Source organism: Sylvia atricapilla, chromosome 5, assembly GCF_009819655.1.
Source record: "Sylvia atricapilla isolate bSylAtr1 chromosome 5, bSylAtr1.pri, whole genome shotgun sequence".
In the NCBI taxonomy this organism is placed as follows: domain Eukaryota; kingdom Metazoa; phylum Chordata; class Aves; order Passeriformes; family Sylviidae; genus Sylvia; species Sylvia atricapilla.
The window spans coordinates 1449672-1469027 of record NC_089144.1 but is presented as its reverse complement, the minus strand read 5'-3'; the positions used below and the strand labels follow the sequence as shown (position 1 = coordinate 1469027).

Genomic DNA, 19356 nt, shown 5'->3' with positions numbered 1-19356 from the left:
TAAGGACAAGAAGAAGCTTCATGCTATAGTTTCAAGTTATTTCATATTTGCCAGCAGGCAGAGAAGCAAATCTGGCCGTGAAATCATTAAGATCTGTTTGTTAGGCTTTTTGATTTTTTTTGCGAGGCAGCATTAAGAAGCACGGGAATTCCATCATCACAAGTCTTTTGAAATCAAACTCCAAATATTCATAAGAAATAAAACTTCAAAATCGTTAATGTAGACTTATAAATCATATATTGGGGTTGTATTGCTTGATTCCTCAGTACTTTGGCCGTGTGGATTAATTTTGAGAGGATGCTTGAGCCATAGAGAAATAACACCACACACGGTTTTATTTCCCTGCATATCGAAAAGGTTCACTTGTGAGATTTGAAATCGAGGAGGTGCTTTTCAGAATAGTCTCAGAATTTAACAAATTAACATGCAGGTTTTTTATAGGCAATGCTTACGAGGAATTACGTCGTGTGAAATATCATTAGCAAGGGGCATGCTGAAGGTTAACTGCAGCTGTTTTGAAAATTCATTTTCGGCATCATTTGAAAGTCACGCGTTTCAACTGGTTTGCAAACAAACTACTTCTTCAAATACAGATTTTTTTCAGGTAAAAGGGATCAGTAAACTCAAAAAATGCCACTTACCCGTGTCCTCTAAAGGCATATCCACAATGACTTGGTCACTGTATTTTCCATACAGACCATTAGAGCAAACAGCAACTATCTGAAGAACGTAACTGGTGTTGGGCAGCAGATTATTTAGAATAGCTCCCTAAAAGAAAAAAAAAAACCACATTTCATCATTTATTTGCAAATACGTATCAAGGATTTGAAAATATTTTTTTTTAATTAACATTTTTCTTAAGAACCATAACGCTCCTTTCTTCTAGTATTATAATGCATGGGTTTTATATTGTATTAGCACAAACGGTTTTCAGTCAAATAAAAAAGAAATGTGACTTTTTACACGGAGGAGGTTTAGGTAACATTATGTCTGAGTCTTTAAAGAGGGTTAGAGGAACAAATCTCATTAGTAAAATACCACGAAGCTCTAAGCAGTGACTTAGTATTTATAGCAGCATAATTGAATTGCATCTCATCAGTTCCTTGTGCAGGTCATTCTTTCACACCCAGGAGCAATGAAGTACAGATTATTATTAATTGATAAGGCTTTGATGGCTAAGGAGCTCTGGTTGACATGGTCATGGCAAGGACAGGTAAATCAAAGCAACAATCTGTAGAGTTTTTCCTTCTTCTAGACAAGAGAAGCTTTTTCTTTCGTTTGAAATTATCTTTGTGGCTTTACAGCCCCCCCCCAAAAAAAAAAAAAAAAAAGCGCGATAATTTCTCTTAAATCAATTTAATCTGCCACAACAATCAACAGTGAGCTGTTAGACAAGGAAAGGAAAGGAAAGGAAAGGAAAGGAAAGGAAAGGAAAGGAAAGGAAAGGAAAGGAAAGGAAAGGAAAGGAAAGGAAAGGAAAGGAAAGGAAAGGAAAGGAAAGGAAAGGAAAGGAAAGGAAAGGAAAGGAAAGGAAAGGAAAGGAAAGGAAAGGAAAGGAAAGGAAAGGAAAGGAAAGGAAAGGAAAGGAAAGGAAAGGAAAGGAAAGGAAAGGAAAGGAAAGGAAAGGAAAGGAAAGGAAAGGAAAGGAAAGGAAAGGAAAGGAAAGGAAAGGAAAGGAAAGGAAAGGAAAGGAAAGGAAAGGAAAGGAAAGGAAAGGAAAGGAAAGGAAAGGAAAGGAAAGGAAAGGAAAGGAAAGGAAAGGAAAGGAAAGGAAAGGAAAGGAAAGGAAAGGAAAGGAAAGGAAAGGAAAGGAAAGGAAAGGAAAGGAAAGGAAAGGAAAGGAAAGGAAAGGAAAGGAAAGGAAAGGAAAGGAAAGGAAAGGAAAGGAAAGGAAAGGAAAGGAAAGGAAAGGAAAGGAAAGGAAAGGAAAGGAAAGGAGGAAAGGAAAGGAAAGGAAAGGAAAGGAAAGGAAAGGAAAGGAAAGGAAAGGAAAGGAAAGGAAAGGAAAGGAAAGGAAAGGAAAGGAAAGGAAAGGAAAGGAAAGGAAAGGAAAGGAAAGGAAAGGAAAGGAAAGGAAAGGAAAGGAAAGGAAAGGAAAGGAAAGGAAAGGAAAGGAAAGGAAAGGAAAGGAAAGGAAAGGAAAGGAAAGGAAAGGAAAGGAAAGGAAAGGAAAAGGAAAGGAAAGGAAAGGAAAGGAAAGGAAAGGAAAGGAAAGGAAAGGAAAGGAAAGGAAAGGAAAGGAAAGGAAAGGAAAGGAAAGGAAAGGAAAGGAAAGGAAAGGAAAGGAAAGGAAAGGAAAGGAAAGGAAAGGAAAGGAAAGGAAAGGAAAGGAAAGGAAAGGAAAGGAAAGGAAAGGAAAGGAAAGGAAAGGAAAGGAAAGGAAAGGAAAGGAAAGGAAAGGAAAGGAAAGGAAAGGAAAGGAAAGGAAAGGAAAGGAAAGGAAAGGAAAGGAAAGGAAAGGAAAGGAAAGGAAAGGAAAGGAACATCATCCCTTTTTACGAAACTTGAGGAGTTTACAGTTACCAAGTCCTGATACCCATCAGTCAGAAACTCGTGCTTGCTCTGCTCTTCTCCATCCAGCTGTTGATAGAAGACAGCAAACCTCTCGATCGTGGTGTCGTACACAACCCGCGGCCTTTCCCACGTCACAAGGAGGCTGGTGTAATTCTTTGGATCAGACTGAACATTTTCGGGTTCTGAGCTGCAAACTGGAAGAGAGAAAAGAGGAAAGAATGTGGTATTTATTAAATGGAATAAAAGTAAGTCGTGACTGAAATTTGGAGATACCTCCTGAGAAAACTAATGGAAGTTTTTTTTTTTTTGTGTGCCTCAATTTTAGCTTTTTACTGAAATATTCCAAACGCCATGCCATTATAAATAGAATCACTACCTCAACACTGGATTTCCAAAAGAAAGTAAAACTGAGGACTCAGTCTCCTCTCCCTGCCTCTTATATCATATTTTGGGAAATATTAGTATCCAGTTCCTAAAAAATAAAACATAAACTATAAACCATAAAGATTCTTATCCCTTTTTTGAGAATCAAAAAACCCCAACAATCCTGTCTTTATGGGTCCATCAAAGTAGCACTAGAAAAGCTGCATACTCTCACACTAACTACAATAGAATAATCCACAATAGATGGGTTTTAATGGTTAAAGATAAACCCATCACCTGAATTCCCCCTCAAGGCTGTTTGAATCTCTTTATAGTCCTTAAAGAAGAAAGAAAAGGCAAATAAGAAGAAGCTAAGTGTTACATTCGCAGTGGTCATTTCATGTTGTTATACTTTCAGGCTTATTATTATATTTTAGCTCGACTTTTGCACAAGCAATTACACGGTCACTCCCTGTTTGGAATAAACGAGGGAACATTTTTTACATCTCATAACGAGCTTAGGGCAATATATGAGTACCTAGAAAAGGCAGGCAAAAAAAAAAAAAAACCCATTCAGCTAACTAAGAACAAAGTGCAGATGCTTTGGAGTTCTCTAAAAAGAAGCAAACTCTAAAATGCCTCAAGGCTTTGGGGGACGAGGCCAATTTTCTGACAAGTTCTGCATTTCGCCACGTGGACACGAGGGGGAACACAAACCTCGCCAAAATATTGGCCAGCAGCATTTCTCCCATTCCCCAGGGATGGTCTGAGCTGCTCAATGGAAAACAAGGTTTTTTAATTTTTGTGCTGGTGTGTGTAAGCTGACAGCAGATGCAGCGTTACTCTGTGTAATTCAGGTGAATCCTGTTGCCAGGTTTTAAATCTACTCAGCTATATAACTCATACACCATTTTATTAATCACACTTCATCATTTTAATTGATGCAAAAGAAGAGCAAAATTTAAAATTAAAAAAATCTCGTGTTGTGTCCATTCCATTCCTCAAATTTATCATTCCTGCCCATTTCCACCAGATGGCAAGGAGAAATCATCAGACCAGCAAAGATGATTCCCTCCTCAATTCTGATTATTAAAACAGGTGATTTAAACCGATTTCCTTCTTTTTCAATGAATCTAAAGACTCCTCAGCTATTTATTTTCAAAGGTGTTTAAAATTCTTGTCAAAAGTATTTTTTATATTATAAACACCAATCTTCTCTGTACTCCAAATTCTTCTCTACAGTCCTTTTTCCTCCTTTCATCTTTTTTGCTCCTGAGTGAATTTGGGTCTGAAATCTCTGTCTGTGTTCACTCACAGAGTATCACTATAAAATACAAGTTTGGTGCTTCCAGTGCTATTTCTTTGTTTTCTTCTTTTCTTTTCCAGATGTTCTTCCATTTTTTTTCCCAAGGAAAAAAAGTCTTCCTTTTGGATATTCAACTCTATTGTTCCATGACAATCATCTACATGTTATTTCACCTCCATTTCTCCCCAAATTGTTTTCTCTTGCCCTTCTTCTGATGTCACTTGATAAATCGTCCTGCTGATCCCTTTTCTGTCCTACCGGTCAGAAGCACAGAAGTACTTTATGCTGCCCTTTCCCGTTTTCCTCCTCCAGAGACCAGAAAAAGGAAGGAGACCACACGACAACTTACCTAATTAGTACTTCTAATTAGTACTTCTGCTGTGATACCAACTCTCTAAATCTGAGCTAAGAGACTGCAAGAAAGGGAGTTCTTGAGTCTGTTACTAGTCTGGAGCCACAAATACGAAACTAATTACAAGTCACAAGCAGGAAAATACAAAATAGCAAAAAATTCCCCAGAAGTCAGAGGCCCACTGAAAGCCAAGTCTCGGTTTTCTCCAGGTGAATACTTAATTCTGGTTTTCTGTATCACATCATGGTAATGTGCCTATCTTTGTTTATTCTTCTGTGGAATAAAATGCTACTCATGTAACTTAGGAAATTTTTATCTAAACTTTATTACATCTTGGGGAACCACTGTGGTTACATCAGCCAAATCACTGGCAAAAACTGCCTGGGCTATATTTTTGACCAGAAGATTTTTTTTTAAGCTGCCTAAATTTGGCTTTATTTCCCCCCACATTTGTTGCTTTCTGCTACTTTTAGTTAAATCTATGTTTAAGATCATCTTTCTAATTCAACTTTTCAACTGTCGAAGCCACGAAATCATTTCATTTACACTCAGATGTTCAAGGGCTTTGTAGATCCCTGACAGTGTGTGGCAAAAAGCAGCGTTTTTATATTCTAGATCGACATTCTCTCTGCCATGGAGGTGGAGCAGCACGGCAAATGTGCTCTGGGTTGACATTGGCAGGACACCAGGTGCCTCAGCAGGGGAAAAAAGTCAGGTGAAAAAGCTGATGGGTCAAGATAAAGGCAGAGATCACCCCCCAACCACCATCACGGGCAAAACACATCTGACATGGGGAAATCCAGCACCAATAAAACTAGAGTGGGATGGTGAGAAGCAAAACCAAAACTACGAAACCTTCCCGCCCTTTCCTTCTTCCCAGGTTCAACTTCACTCCTGATTCTTCCTGCTCCGCACTCCCAATGCCACTGGGGAATGTGGAATGGAAATTGTGGGCTGCTCCTTCCTCACTCTGTTCCTCTGCTCCAGTGTGGGGTCCCATCCACAGGATACAGGCTCTCGTGAGTTTTCCAGCTTCTAACAGCGTTTTGGGGACAGACTGCGGGTCCTCACGGACAGATAAGCTGCTCCTGCTCCTCTCCACCAGCCACAGGCAGGAGCCTGCTCCCAGCCTGCCTCACCGTCATCTTCATCACATTTCCTTCGCTGCTCACTGCTGGGCACTTTGCTGTCCCAGAGGTGCTCAGTGCCCTGGGGCAGCTGGAAGTGTCTGTGTGTGACAGAGCCACCCCTGTCCCACCCCTGCCAGGGCACCTCACACTCACTGTGCCAGGGCCAGTGTCCCACACACCCCTCTGGGAACCTGAGAACTCCCAGGAACCCTGTGAAAAGGGAAACACGCGAGTCCTGACTCCACATCTCACAGGGGAATTACTGAGACAGCTGCTGAGCTTTATGTGGTTGTATTTCTCACGGGAAAACAGGCTGAGTAATACTTTCTATCAATAAATGTTGTCGGCCTTGAATTTTAAGAACCCATTGTTGGTTTTTTTTTTTTTTATACCTTACTAAATTCAGGAAGATAAATAAGAGTTAGGTTTCAGAGCTTATCCCCAGGGCCTTACCAGAAGGGTGGATGGATGCAGAGTCAGCCCATGTGCCCAGCAGCCTCCACAACGGTTCTCAGGTTTACAGGAGCCAATCATTTCAATAATTTCGATTACAAATGGGATTTTGCATGCCAGCAGAGGTCGGCGGAGATTAAACATTACAATTTCAAAACTTTTTTTTTTTTTTTTAGGTGAATCCTCTAGTATGGCTGTGAGGATTAGCTAGTTTAATCTTCTTAAATTGCCACCTCCATATCACACAGGGAAATGCCATCCATCACTAGGCAGGTTTGGGGAGTGGAGCATCTCCCATGCCATTAGCAGGACAGTGTTTGTACACCAAAAATGTTGGGGATGTCACTGTGGGAAAACTGCTGAAAACATTTTGAAAAATTCCTGAAATTACTTTATAATGGGATAGAAAGATTCTTCTAGCTTCAGGTCTACTTAAGAAATGTCATGTATTAATTACAGCAACACAGCAAGCATTTAATCCTCCTGCCTAATGAGAGTCTACGCAGAACACAACAGGAGAAAACTGGGATTTGACAACACAAAATAATTTCTCAGTTATCTACCTGAGCAATAATCAGCCTTGGCATTTCTCACACATCCTCTAAAAGGATTAAGAAGATCAGTTTTTTCTGTTGACTATATGCAATATTAAACACGAATAAACACATTGACTCTCAGAGGCTTCGGCATTCATGTTACAGCCCTTACATCTGAACATTTAAGTTTAGAGCTTTTAAATTCATCTTAAAATGGAACTAGAAACGCTTCTCTAATGTTCTATATTAAACAAATCCTACAGTTGCATTTGTGTGCATGTCTATACATGTGTGAGCACACAAATATGTAAAAGTACATGTATGAAACCACACTCCTCATCTGGAGAACACCCAGAGCCTGGGCTGAAGTCATCTGTTTGTGTCTAATTAAACACAGTTCATAGATGCTTCCTGTATATTCTTTTGTGCTCCTTGGTATAGGAATCATTGATTCCTATATTTAGGGAATATATCAATAAATTCTGTGTTTTCTACATGAAATTAATTTGGTGACATCGCTTCAGTCTCTGTTGGAAAAGCATCCACACTACGTGATCAAGAACCAAAGAGGTTTGCCAAACAAAATACTGCTTCAGCGTCTGAAAAAGCAGCTTTGTTGGCATCTGAAACACATTTAAAGGGCAGTGGAAGGAAGCCTGAGCAGCCCTGATCTTCACTGAACGTTTGGTCAAGACAAGCATTTAATTTTCCACTCCATTTAATGTGACATGTTTTATGATTGCTGCTTTTTTTCCTCTGAAATGACAGATTTCTGAGTAATAACACAGTGTGCTGCTTTCTACACAATTTAAAATGAGCAACTTCAAACTTGGATGGATCTTTTTCCTGAAAATTGTCTTTTAACTCGTGAGGAGAGAGGAAGGACTGGAAGCTGCATTCAGTAAGTACCTGCTTCGTGAATTTCTTCTTGTCCAGTGTAAGAGGAAAAGACTTGCCCAAAGAACTTATATTGCTGCTCTCTGAAGTTGTTTTGCAGGTAGTCCATCAGCATAACATAACCAGACTGCTGCATTGTGAGCACCTCACAGAACACAGCCAGCTAGAAGACGAGAGGGAAAAAAAAAAAAAAAAGTTAGATGTCATAAAAACGGACCAGATTCTGCTAAATAGGCAAAAACTCTGGGGAAAAGATGTTGGATGAAGTCTCACAGTTGAGTTATTCTGGATGGCACTGAATTTTTGTCCTTCTGTACTATCTAATGGCTCACTCCACAAGGATTTTTTAATCACTCTGCTGTTGGAGCTCTGCTCTGCTCAGCATCACCACGTGGCTGGGGGAATAGCCAAAAAGTGTTTGGTGTCATCTTTATCTGAGCTCAGACAGCCCGGAATACTTTTGTACCCTATTTCAAGACAAGAAATTGTTCAGATTCTAGTACTAAACTATAAAAAAAGGTAAAATATAACACAATTAATATAGGTGGTTTTTAATTGAATGGAAAACTTCTAACCAGATAAAAGAGAACTTTGTTGTTGGGTTGAATTCCATGAGCTTCCACCACGTACATGGCAACTGCTTTTCTGTGGTAGTATGGATCATTTTTTTGGTTTTACTACCTTAAAGAAATTACCTGGTTTTCAGAAATACTTATGGTATCTTTAAACACAATCCATTCAACAGTTTCAGAGCATGGAGGCGCTGATAGAGACCCATTATAAGTGTAATATTTGTCCGTTGCATTTGGCAAGAGATTCAGCAAAGCGAATGGTTCTAAGGCAGCCTGTTTTCCTGGAAAATCAAACCGAAAAATAGAGTCAGGCGGTTCAAATACTACAGAAGCAATTACTAAATACAAATCATAGTCTCCCAAAGAACTACCATTACAGGAATTTGAGGCTTTTTAATCTCTAGAGAGACTAGCATACAACTAAATCATGAATTCTTCTATTTCATACAAAAAATTGTAGCTCACACCCAACTTTGTTCACTTGGGAAGGTGCAGAAAGTTACTCTAGTAACAAATTTTAGTATATTGGTTCACAAGAAGTTTTTTTCACTGTAAGCTTACGAGGAAGGTGCCAAACATTTGTCTCCCTCTTGAATTTCAAAGAAAAAAAATAAATTGTTAAATCTTTGCTCTAGGTCTCAGGACGTGGCTTCAAATTCTCCCCCAAATTTAATTTAATTTAAATTTAATTAAGTTGCTGAGTTTTTTTGCAGGATCCAAACCGCTGCAGAAAAATCCCTGCCTGGGGAAGTGTTGCCATGTTAGACCCGAGGGCTAACCTCACTCCTGACCACAGAAGCAGAATTTCTGTGGATAAGGATTCTTTTTAAAATGGTGATAATACAGAGAAAAAAAAAAAAAAACAGCTTTGCACGAATCATCAAACGATGCAAAGACCTCCTCCATGAGAATACATTCTGTGCAAATAATATGCCATCTTTCAGGCCAGCAGTTTATTGGGCACTTTATCAGCAGGGAATAACCACGAGGGATTGCTGGATTTCCCTGCCCAGAAAGCTCAGGGTCCGCTGGTGAGGCAGCAGGGTCCACAACAGAAATTGGCACAAATGGTGACAACTTCATCAGGGCAGACTTCTCACTCTGTGACAATTATCTGCTTTACTGCCTGGTGCACCCAAAATAATGCTGCTTTTCACACCTTGCAGTAGTGCAGATCCTTATACGTCGTATTTCAATCTAAAGTTACTAATTTCAAGTTCCTCCCTAATTGGTAAATGCGTACTAATGAATGAATATCTGATGACTTTTCAGAGTGTTCATTAACTCATCCTTTTACAGGTATGGCACTTCTCCAGCCCTGTGCAGATTTCTGACCTTTGTCTCCACAATTCCTTATAAAGTTGGTAAGAGCTGCATTAACAGCTGACACAAGGGATGGATGCTTTTCTCCTCTGCAGTGATTTCTCTCGTCAGGTAAGAGCTGCCTTGTGCCCCCTCTCTCATTCGTGCATCAAGAGGAGGGAACATTCAGCAGTGTCAAGCAAAGCACACGCTTCTGCTGTCAAAATGCCACCCAGCCTTCGGACAGAAGCTGTCACTGCTGTGTGTCTAGTTAACACATCTGTCCCTCAGTTAAAATGAGTAGTAGAGAGTTTGGGACATGAGGCTTCTCATTCATAACAAGAATCTCGCCCTGCATTTTGCAGCTTTGGATTTTAGAGCACCCTTCGATGAGACAGACAGATTCTCCAAATCAAACACCTACAAGGAATGATGAAAAGCAGAAAGTTTGTTCAGAAGGAACAGGGTGCTCCTCTGCAGAGCCTGAGAAGTCAGCCGCTGTGATTTCAATGAGCACAAGGCAGACATGACTGACAAGGACAATCCACGTATGTCACGGACAAGGGGAGATGGCGTGCTTTTCTTCAGAAGAAACAACTGGATTTAGTCATGACCTGAATTTCCTGATCTCATCTGCATTTTATTCAGGGAAAATCGTATTCTAGGCATTGTTGAAGTGCCATGTAGTGGCTGTATCTTGAATTTTGCTGCTGTTTTACAGCTCTTTCCAAGGCTGGTGATGCATTACTAGCTCTCCTTTTTGCTTCGCACAAAAGTAATGGATCGAAACTACTTTATATTTCTACCTCCTATGTCTTTCTAACTTATGAAAGGTGTTCCCTTTTACATTTGTTGAATACTGCTTGTTTTCCAGAGGGGAAAAAATATCTTAATTGTAGCGTCACGCTTTTGAAGGCTTTTAAAACAGCTTTTTACAGTCAAGCACTATTACACAAAGGAAAAACTGAGGCAAGGTTCCCTAAAGTCATGGACACGATGTAAGAATTTATCCCTATTCAAGGCACTGCTCATTCCTATTAATAATTCTGCAAAGACACCACAAACTGAGGTAGAAACACAGCCCAGATCTCTTCATGTGCCATGCTGAAGTTCAGGTGTCCCATTAGCAACCACTACCCCTCCAATACAACTGGACTATTCTGGATTTACACAGGAGCTACGGAAGGAAAAATTCCCTCCTCTGACAGTCTCACGCCAGTAAGACCCTTCTGGGATAATTACAACAGTCTTACATGGCTTTCAACCAGATATAAAAATCCTGACACGTGTGATTAAGAAGACTTACCTAATAAATCAGATTTATCCGGATTTAGCATTTAAACAGTTACAAATTTCTCATGATCGTTCTCTTTATTCATTTACACTTCTGTTGTAACAAACAGTCTTGGGGTAACTTAATCAGATGAAATACCTCAAGTTGGAAGAAACGTATGACAATTATTAAATCCAACTCCTTGCTCCTCACAGGACTACCTAAAACTAAATGTTATGACTATAACATCCAGATACTTGGTGCCACGATTATTCTCTGAGGAGCCAGTTCCAGTCACAGATCACCACCTCAGTGAAAGGCCTTTTCTAATGGCCAGTCTGAACTTCTGACACAGCCTCATCCCCTTTCCTCATGTCACCACAGACACCAGCAAAAGCTTCTCTGTCGCCCCACTCCAAGAAGTTGTTGGCTGTGATGGGGCACCCTTCTACAGGCTGAACAAAGTGACTCAGCCATTCCTTGTCTTCAGGACCTTCCACAGTGTTGGTTGTCCTTCTCTGGATGCACACTGATAGGTTGATGTCCTCCTTACGTTGTGTCACCCAGAACTGCCCTCAGCTCTGGAGGTGAGGCTGCCCCAGTGCCGAGCAGACTGGGATAATTCTCTCCAGTGTCCTCCTTGCCCTCCTTTCGACACTCTCTAAAAGTTCTTTATCGTTCTTGTGTCACCCAGAACTGCCCCCAGCTCTGAAGGTGAGGCTCAGGGCAGAGCAGGACAATCCCCTCCCTTGCCCAGCTCTGATGCTGTTCCTGATGTCCCCAGGATACTCACACCCCTCCTGGCTGCAGGGCACTGCTGCCTCAGATTCTACTTCCCACCAAACCAAACCAACCCCCAAATCTTTTTTTCCAAGGAGTGCCCTTTGGAATCTCACTCCCTGGTTTGTATCTCTAACCAGGATTCCTCTTTCCCAGGAGCAGAATCTGGTTTATGTTAGAGTTCATGTGCTTGGGGATTGTCCAGCTCTCGTCTATACAGATGACTTCTGTAATTTCTAACAAAACAGACAGGACTAAGCAATAAAAATTTGCTCCTCAATGTCTTAAAGGTTTCATAATTACACTGAAGAGGAATTTATTTAATCAGTAATCAATAAAACATGGAGGCAAACTTACCAAAACGACTAACACTATCTACTCCATTAATGATTGGAATATAATCTGGATTATCTTCTAGTCCAATCTGTTAAAAACAAATTGCATATTTTAACAGTACAGGCTTCATGAAAAGAAATCGAAAGTTACAATACACCGGCAAAATTATAGATTATTTAAAGCCAAACTTATTTTGCCCATTTGCTTTCCTGCAAGAATAAATTAGAAAGATACATGCAATTTTATAACTCAGTGATCATACATTGGAACCAGTTAAATTCAGTTTGAGCATCTGCTGTGTTCCAAGGCTTATTAAATGACACAAAGATATATTTTGTTTACCTCAAACAAAATTGATAAAGCTCTTAACTTCCCGCTTCCTTTAACTGCCTCTTCAAAATCTGTAAACAGATCTGCGTCATAGCAGTAGATTTGCATCTGCAATTAAAAAGATATTCAAATGTTATGTATAAAAAAATTGTAAAAGCTAACCAATACCATTATTTATATTCCCATTTCGGGGGGAAAAAACCATCCAAACAAAAATTTTGAAACAACTGTAGGGATAATTTATCTATCTATCTTGTTTGTGTTATCTGAGGATACAGACTGGAATTCATCGACAATGAGCTATGTGAAAAGAACCACTCCTGGAAAACCATTAAAATTCAGGAATTACCCTTTCAAGGAGCACAGTGCTTTCCATGGAGAATACAGTAAACTGAGATAACCGGACACCTGACCTAGACTACTGCTGAAATGAATATTTGCATCAGTGACAAAACATGAATAATGCATCAAGATGCAGGAAATGCAGAAAAGCTTTGGTAATTTAAGATTACCAAGTGTGGGAGTGGGCGGAGCCCCAGCTGCTCTGCCCTGGAGGGAGCCAAGCTGAGGAGTCAAGGAACAATTTCACAACTTCACCCAGAGCCCCTAAGACAAAGACAAACCTCCCAGCCACGGCGACCTGTCCGGAGACCCACAAGCCCCCTCGGGATTTTATGTAGATCTGTTACAATTGATTAGTTCTGTACCCTTTTCCTCCCACCCTGGTGTCCCATAAAAACCCCTGGGTTTCCTCTGGTCGGCAGAGGTTCCTCGTCCCTGGATCCCTTTCGCTGGTACCCTCTCAATAAAGTACCACCTGCGGAAATTCCACACGAGACCTCTCTCTCTCTCACCACGGCCGGCTAAAAGAGGGGCTAACTCACAAGGGCATGAGCTGAGAGCACTGAGCTGAAATCACTGAGAGCTGAAATCACTGAGCTGAACAATCACTGCTCTGCCCGATGCTGAGAAGCCCCTGTGCCAGCTGAGGAGCCCCTGAGCCCCAAGGAGCTGTTTCTAGCGAGACATCCTTTGGGGTGGCTGTGGCTCTCTGGGTCCCAAGCGGCGGACCCCATCCACCAGCTGGCATAATTCAGGAATTACCCTTTCAAGGAGCACAGTGCTTTCCATGGAGAATACAGTAAACCGAGATAACTGGACACCTGACCTAGACTACTGCTGAAATGAATATTTGCATCAGTGATAAAACACGAATAATGCGTCAAGATGCAAGAAATGCAGAAAAGCTTTGGTAATTTAAGATTACCAGGCACTTTGAGCCCACATCTGGCTGCTGTCATGAGCATTGCTTTTGTTGCAGCCCTTTCTCTCTCTCTCCTTTTCTCTCTTTTTCTCTTTGGTGCTGGGTGACCAACACGTTTGGGGCAGTGACCGGCTCCTACCAGCTTTCTGTGAGACAGTGATGGAAGAGAGCATCTCTGTGATGCCTTGCCAGGACAGATGGGGTGGGATTGGGAATTTTTAGGTGGATAGTGAGGTAAAATAAATGACACCATGCAGGGGCTGCTCCTGGTTTACCACTCTTGCACATGTCCAGGCCAGCCCTGGCACTTTTGCTTTCACATAGAGGTTAAACATGTTTGGAATGAGGAACAGCACAGTTTCTCACCACCACTGCCTCTTTTGAACTGGAAAATGACACGGTGCCGTGTTGAGAGAGTTTGGCCCTTGTGCATCCCAGGAGGAGCTGCTCCTCTCCTCCACCCCGCTCTCATGATGCTGCCACCCATCCTGCCAAAGCAGCCCAGGGGACACTGGCCTGGCTCCTGTCACTGTGCCTGCACCAGGACCTGCTCCCAGGGCTCTGGGACACCACTGCCAGCTCTGTCCAGCCCACAAACACCTCGTGTCTGTAGCTGCCGTGAGCTCTCAGCAGAACCCTGACTCGGAGAACTCCATTTACACTTTAAACAATCAACTGATGTGGAATGTGATGGGCCAAATTTATAAGAGCTTAATATTCAGTGGGAGCTTTGTTAGATTATCAGAATTGATATCTAATATCATCTTAGAAGAGAGGAAAAAATGCAGTTTAGACATTCTCAACGTGCCACTAACACGTTACACCGCCCTTCTAAAATGCATCGTTTATTCTTAATTCGGATTTAAGTGAATGATTGTATTTGCAAATAGACTTCGGAGACAAACAAAGGAATTTTGTAGGTTATGTCACAGAATGTCAAATGGTTGAAATCGTCAAAATCAATTCCATACTTTACCTCAAGAGGGAATTTTTGTCCTTCTAGACTATGCTCTGATCCATCTGATGACGCGTTGCATTTTCCCCAGTGAAAAGTGATCTTGCTTGCTTTGAATATGGTGTCTACCCCACCTCCACTCACATAATAATCACTTGTCAGGTTAATTTCCACTGAAAAAATTGAGAAAGAGGGAAAAAATCCACAGGAGTGTCAATATAAAAGCCAGCCAAGGCATCTATAACTATCATATTTCAGGATTAGGTGCTACAAGTTAAATATGATATGCTTATTTCCCTGTATTTCAGGAGCAATTTATCAGGAAATTGGTTACTTAGACTAAGTAACAAGTGTGGCAATTCACTGTTAGCATGGAGAATATGTTTCATTTCACACCGTAATTCAAAAAATAGTCATTTAATGAAGTGCCCTTGGTTTCCTGTTATCTGAAAGTAACACAGAACTACACTAAAAAGCTCAGAAAACTGGTCTAGCCACCAACTGGCTTGGTGAGAAAACAACCTCCTGAACTAGAAACCTTCCTGAAAGGGTCTGTGTTTCTAACAAAAAAAGGAAAATACACACCTGCCCCCCATTTTTATCACAATTCTGTGTACAAACCATGCGGCAAATACGACAAAAGAGTATTTCAGCCAGTTCCTAGGAGGACATAAAACTCTTGACATAAAACTCCTCAGCTGAGGTGCTGTCTCCCAGGGGAAAAAGCAATGACAGGTCTTCAGCTGGACACAAACTGTAGATGGCCCAGAGCATTTGTCTTCTGGAGAGGATGAAGCCCCACATTTTGGTTTTCCCACCTCCAGCAACTTGATAAAACAGCACGAATGGAGCTCATTTTCACTACTTTCCTTTCCTCACAACCTTGAAGACCATTTAGACAAGGTTAGCAGCTCCCTGCCCAGTATCTGGATTGCTGTAGGTGAGAAAGAGCTCAGTTCACTTTTCAGGACTTTAAAGAACATTTTCTGAGGGGCATCTCGAAAAGACAAAGCAATATTTATCTCAGTGAGTAGGGCAGGAGGGAAGCAAGTGATTTGAGTAGGGGTATGGAGGGAGTACATGACAGAAAGAGCAGCAATTAGGAACAATGAGGCTAAACTGAACTGAACTAAACCAAATTAAACCAAAAAGGCTGATCTAGGGGTCCCACTGGAACTGGTAGAAGATCAAAGACAGTTTTTAAGAGATACCTTCCTCCCGAAACAAGGAACAGTACTTCTAACAAGCAGCTTTTAGCTACTGCTTTCCTGGATTTAGAAGTGGTTGTAAAAAAGATTTGGCTGACAATTTAGATGACACGGTAAGCTCTTTTCATGGCTGGGAAAAAACAGGTACTTGTAGGTATAAAACACTTCTTTCTAAAAGGTATTTCTAAGACTGCTAAGACAAATCAGAACACAAAAGCACCTATTTCTCTTCTCTGGCTGTTAGGAGGCGTCTCTGTGAATAATTCGGATGAAAGTTTCGAGATTATATGTATCTCTGTGTAGGTGAGATGAATACCAACCTGAGATGTTTGTAACTTCAACTCATCCACCAAGTGCTTTCACATGAGTAGGTAATTTATTTGTACTTTAAAAAAAATCATTTTTTGCCTACCCATTACAGACTCTAGCTCTAGAGTAATAATTACCATCATTTCACAGCAAATGCCACCTTACAGTTTAGATGTAATAATGTGCCCGTGATGGGATGATAAGTCCCAATGGGATTGCTTTGGCTCTATCTGTCCAGGCACATAATTTTCCTTTGTGTGATTGCTGTTTCCTTTAGCTACTGTCATCACTGTTGTCTTCTTTCTTTATTTAATAGACAAATTCAGAATGCACCAGCTAAGTGAAATGAAAATGATCCGTTAAAATCCTTGGTTGGTTGCTCATTCTATATCATTTTTCAGACCTCTCAACTCCAAACATGAAATGTGTTGTTTTTTTTTTTTTACCTGTTTTCCCAGTGTTGCGAATGAAAGTGTCTTCCAAAGTTGCCTTTTCCCATCCGTGGAATTGAAGTTTCTTCAGGTTCACATTCACTTGGGTAAGGTCCTCATCTATATTAATCGGCGATTGTTTGGCACCGTTACAGGCAGAATATTTCTTGCCCCAGTTCTTTTGGTTCAAAGTTCCTAGAAATCAAAACGTGCGGGGTAAATTTAAGTCCAAACTGGTATCCACGTTTTTTTTTATTGTGGTAATGTTAAAACACAGTTTGCAATCTGAGATCAGAGTGCCTACCCTTCTTTTAGACTTTGTCTGGAGCAATATTTAGCACATTATCACTGATTCCTACCTCCAGCAGTTTAGTCCCACTCTGAGCACTCCACACATCAACACACACATCCTTACAAATCTCTGAGGAAAGCACGAAAAAACAACAAAACCCTCATGAACAGTGTACATAAAACAAAACAAAAAAAGCTTTCAGATGAACAGAATCAGCATGCAAAAAAACCCCGTGGGAATTGCTGGCAAATTACCCTATCCAAATAACTTTTAATCACACCAGTGCTAAATAAGGCTCCTTTTGCCCAAGGAAGCCATCCATTCAGCAAGGTTTTGATATGTAAAGAAGCAGTAAAACGTTTTAATAATTTCTGACGCAGAAGGGAAAAGGTGAACTGATTTCAGCCTGGCAAAGGAAGGAGGAGGAGGGATGCTCTGTCTGAGAGCTGTGCCTGTGGAGGGTTGTGCACTCCCACAGAGGAGCCCCAGCAAGGACCACCTCCAGGGCTGGTGGGATCTTCCTGGGGCCACTCCACACACAAAAGAGGGACACAGGCATCATGCCCTTCGCCAAACACTTGGTTATTCCCAAGAAATGTATTCCCAAGTGCTCCACAAATCAGTATTTGCGGCAGCTCTGCCCACCTTTCGTTTATATAACACACTGATATCAACGGAACAATATTTTCTGTATGTTAATGTGCTGGAAAACGGAGATTTTTTTACCTGGCAGGGAATTCTGGCAACACTTCAAAACGCTAATTAAAACCGAGAGTTAACGACACAGATGTAAGAAAATGGAATTACTTCAGTTAACTTCCCACTTACTAGTAGTTAAGAACTAATATTAGTGCATGCAGTGGATATATTTAAATCCCACTGGATATGTAGGAATAAAGCAGTGCTCCTTCACAGGCCAAGTGTGTCAGTGAAGATGTGTTATGTTGCACTTCAGGCAAGGACAGCTCTCCTACTGCCCTCAGAAAACTCACAGAGGGAGGAAGAGATGCAGCCAGCCCTGTAACCATGACAACAGGCGGTAATAGAAGATGCTCACCTGGACAGCCAGCTAGAAACAATCCTGAGCTAAATTATTGAACAAGTTACCAATATCATCTGGCTGCATCAGAATTTCTGCACGTGGTACACGAACACATTGACTGCCTGCAAAGAGCAACAGGAGAAACTGGCAGGAACAAGAGTCAAACCATCTGAAGGGGGTTCAAGCCGCAGGTTTATGGATGTCAGCATCTTACAGGTGGGGACTTGAGCCCTGGAACCAGCAAACTCTGGTCCCACTGGAAATGGCACAATGGGTAAGCTGAATTTCAGCTCCTCCTCAGGCCAGAATTGTGCTGGACTTTTGTTGTCAGTTATAATTTATTGTCTGGAAATACAGTGTTATATCCTGATTTATAATGCACTTTCACAAGCAAAGAGTGGCTAACGTCTCAAGTCTTTCAAAAATGTCCCTTAAGAAATTCTGAGCTCAAGTCAACCAACACTTGGATATTAATCTGCTCAGGCCTTCTACAGTGAATCTTCTAACAAATATTGAAGGCTTTTAACATCAAGAATGATTTTTAAAAAGAAATAAATTAGAATAACTAACTTTTAGACAGAAAAGCCTCCAAACAGGGTCAGAAAGGACAGAAATAACAACTCTCAGCTTGCTCTGTGCAGCGCTGCAAACAGGCTCCTGTTTCCAGGTCTGATTTCAGACAGCTCAATGATTTTCCAAGCTGCAGGAAACTCTTTAAAGCTCTCTCTGGCACGTTTCTGCCACTTTGGGTTGAGAGGGCTGCCCACGGCCATCCCCTGGAGTTAAGCTGCTCTCCCTACTCCATGCTCTAGTTCTTGTGCTCCTTTTGCCAAAGCCAAACATCTCCTCAGACTCCTGCAGCTGCCCCAAGGCAGCAGAAATCTCCATTCTCTTCCCACTGACATACCCAATCCTGTAGCTCACCTGCAATCTCTCCTCCAGAACACATTTGTTTTTTTCCAACATGCATTTCTGTAATTCTGCTCTTCCCATCAGTGACATTAGAACTGACTAAAACACTATTCTTTTCTTTTCCCACTCTGGTGCTTTTGGGAAATTTCTTCCGTGCTTCTTTTGATGAAAGAGATTATTGCATTTTTCATCTTGTCTTTAAACGCTCTAGTGTCTATGATTACAGTCAATAAAACCAAGAAAATTAAAACTAGAGAAACCATAATCTTCCTTCAACTTCCACAGTTTTGTATTCTGTGGTTTTGTATGCAGAACTTCAGTTCTTCAGCTTGGGAGTCATTTCTTGTGGCTTTGTAATAAAGTCCTAACATGCATCTCGTGATAAAATCTGCAATCTTTGCTCATGCAGAGGTCAGTGTGTAGCTGTAGCATTGATAAAAACTATGGAATAAACGTAGAGGAAATCAATGGCAGGCTCTGAGCTGGGGCAGGAACAAGAGGAATCCCCTAAGGAATGGGGTCTGAGAAGGAATGGAGAACTGGAGTCTGGTCATTATGACCCAAATCACATTTGAGCAGCATAAAACAAGTTTATGCATGAATTCTGCAAATGCTGGAGCAGGAATTGGGTGTGGATATCACCCAACAGCGCTGAACAATACGAGTAGCTTTACAGAAGGAAACACTTGAGGTTGAGGACCAGATGTCCACACCAGATGGTTTTCAGAAGGTTTTCACCCTGTCTGCTCCCAAGGGCTGGATGCCCACTGGCTGCTGAAGGGTATAACAATTCCTGCAA

General features: G+C 41.2%; 1 protein-coding gene across 1 annotated transcript in view; it reads right to left on the bottom strand.

The window, feature by feature from the left end:
- The window catches only part of PTPRZ1 (protein tyrosine phosphatase receptor type Z1), a 141302-nt gene that overhangs the window by 44807 nt on the left and 77139 nt on the right, over window positions 1-19356 (bottom strand). Inside the window, exons 3-10 of the mRNA XM_066318567.1 lie at window positions 16327-16506; window positions 14385-14536; window positions 12157-12252; window positions 11836-11902; window positions 8247-8404; window positions 7564-7714; window positions 2524-2708; window positions 642-768 (exon numbers count right to left, since the gene is read on the bottom strand). Coding sequence (XP_066174664.1) covers window positions 642-768; window positions 2524-2708; window positions 7564-7714; window positions 8247-8404; window positions 11836-11902; window positions 12157-12252; window positions 14385-14536; window positions 16327-16506 — 1116 coding nt within the window. The remainder of the gene's footprint in view (window positions 1-641; window positions 769-2523; window positions 2709-7563; window positions 7715-8246; window positions 8405-11835; window positions 11903-12156; window positions 12253-14384; window positions 14537-16326; window positions 16507-19356) is intronic.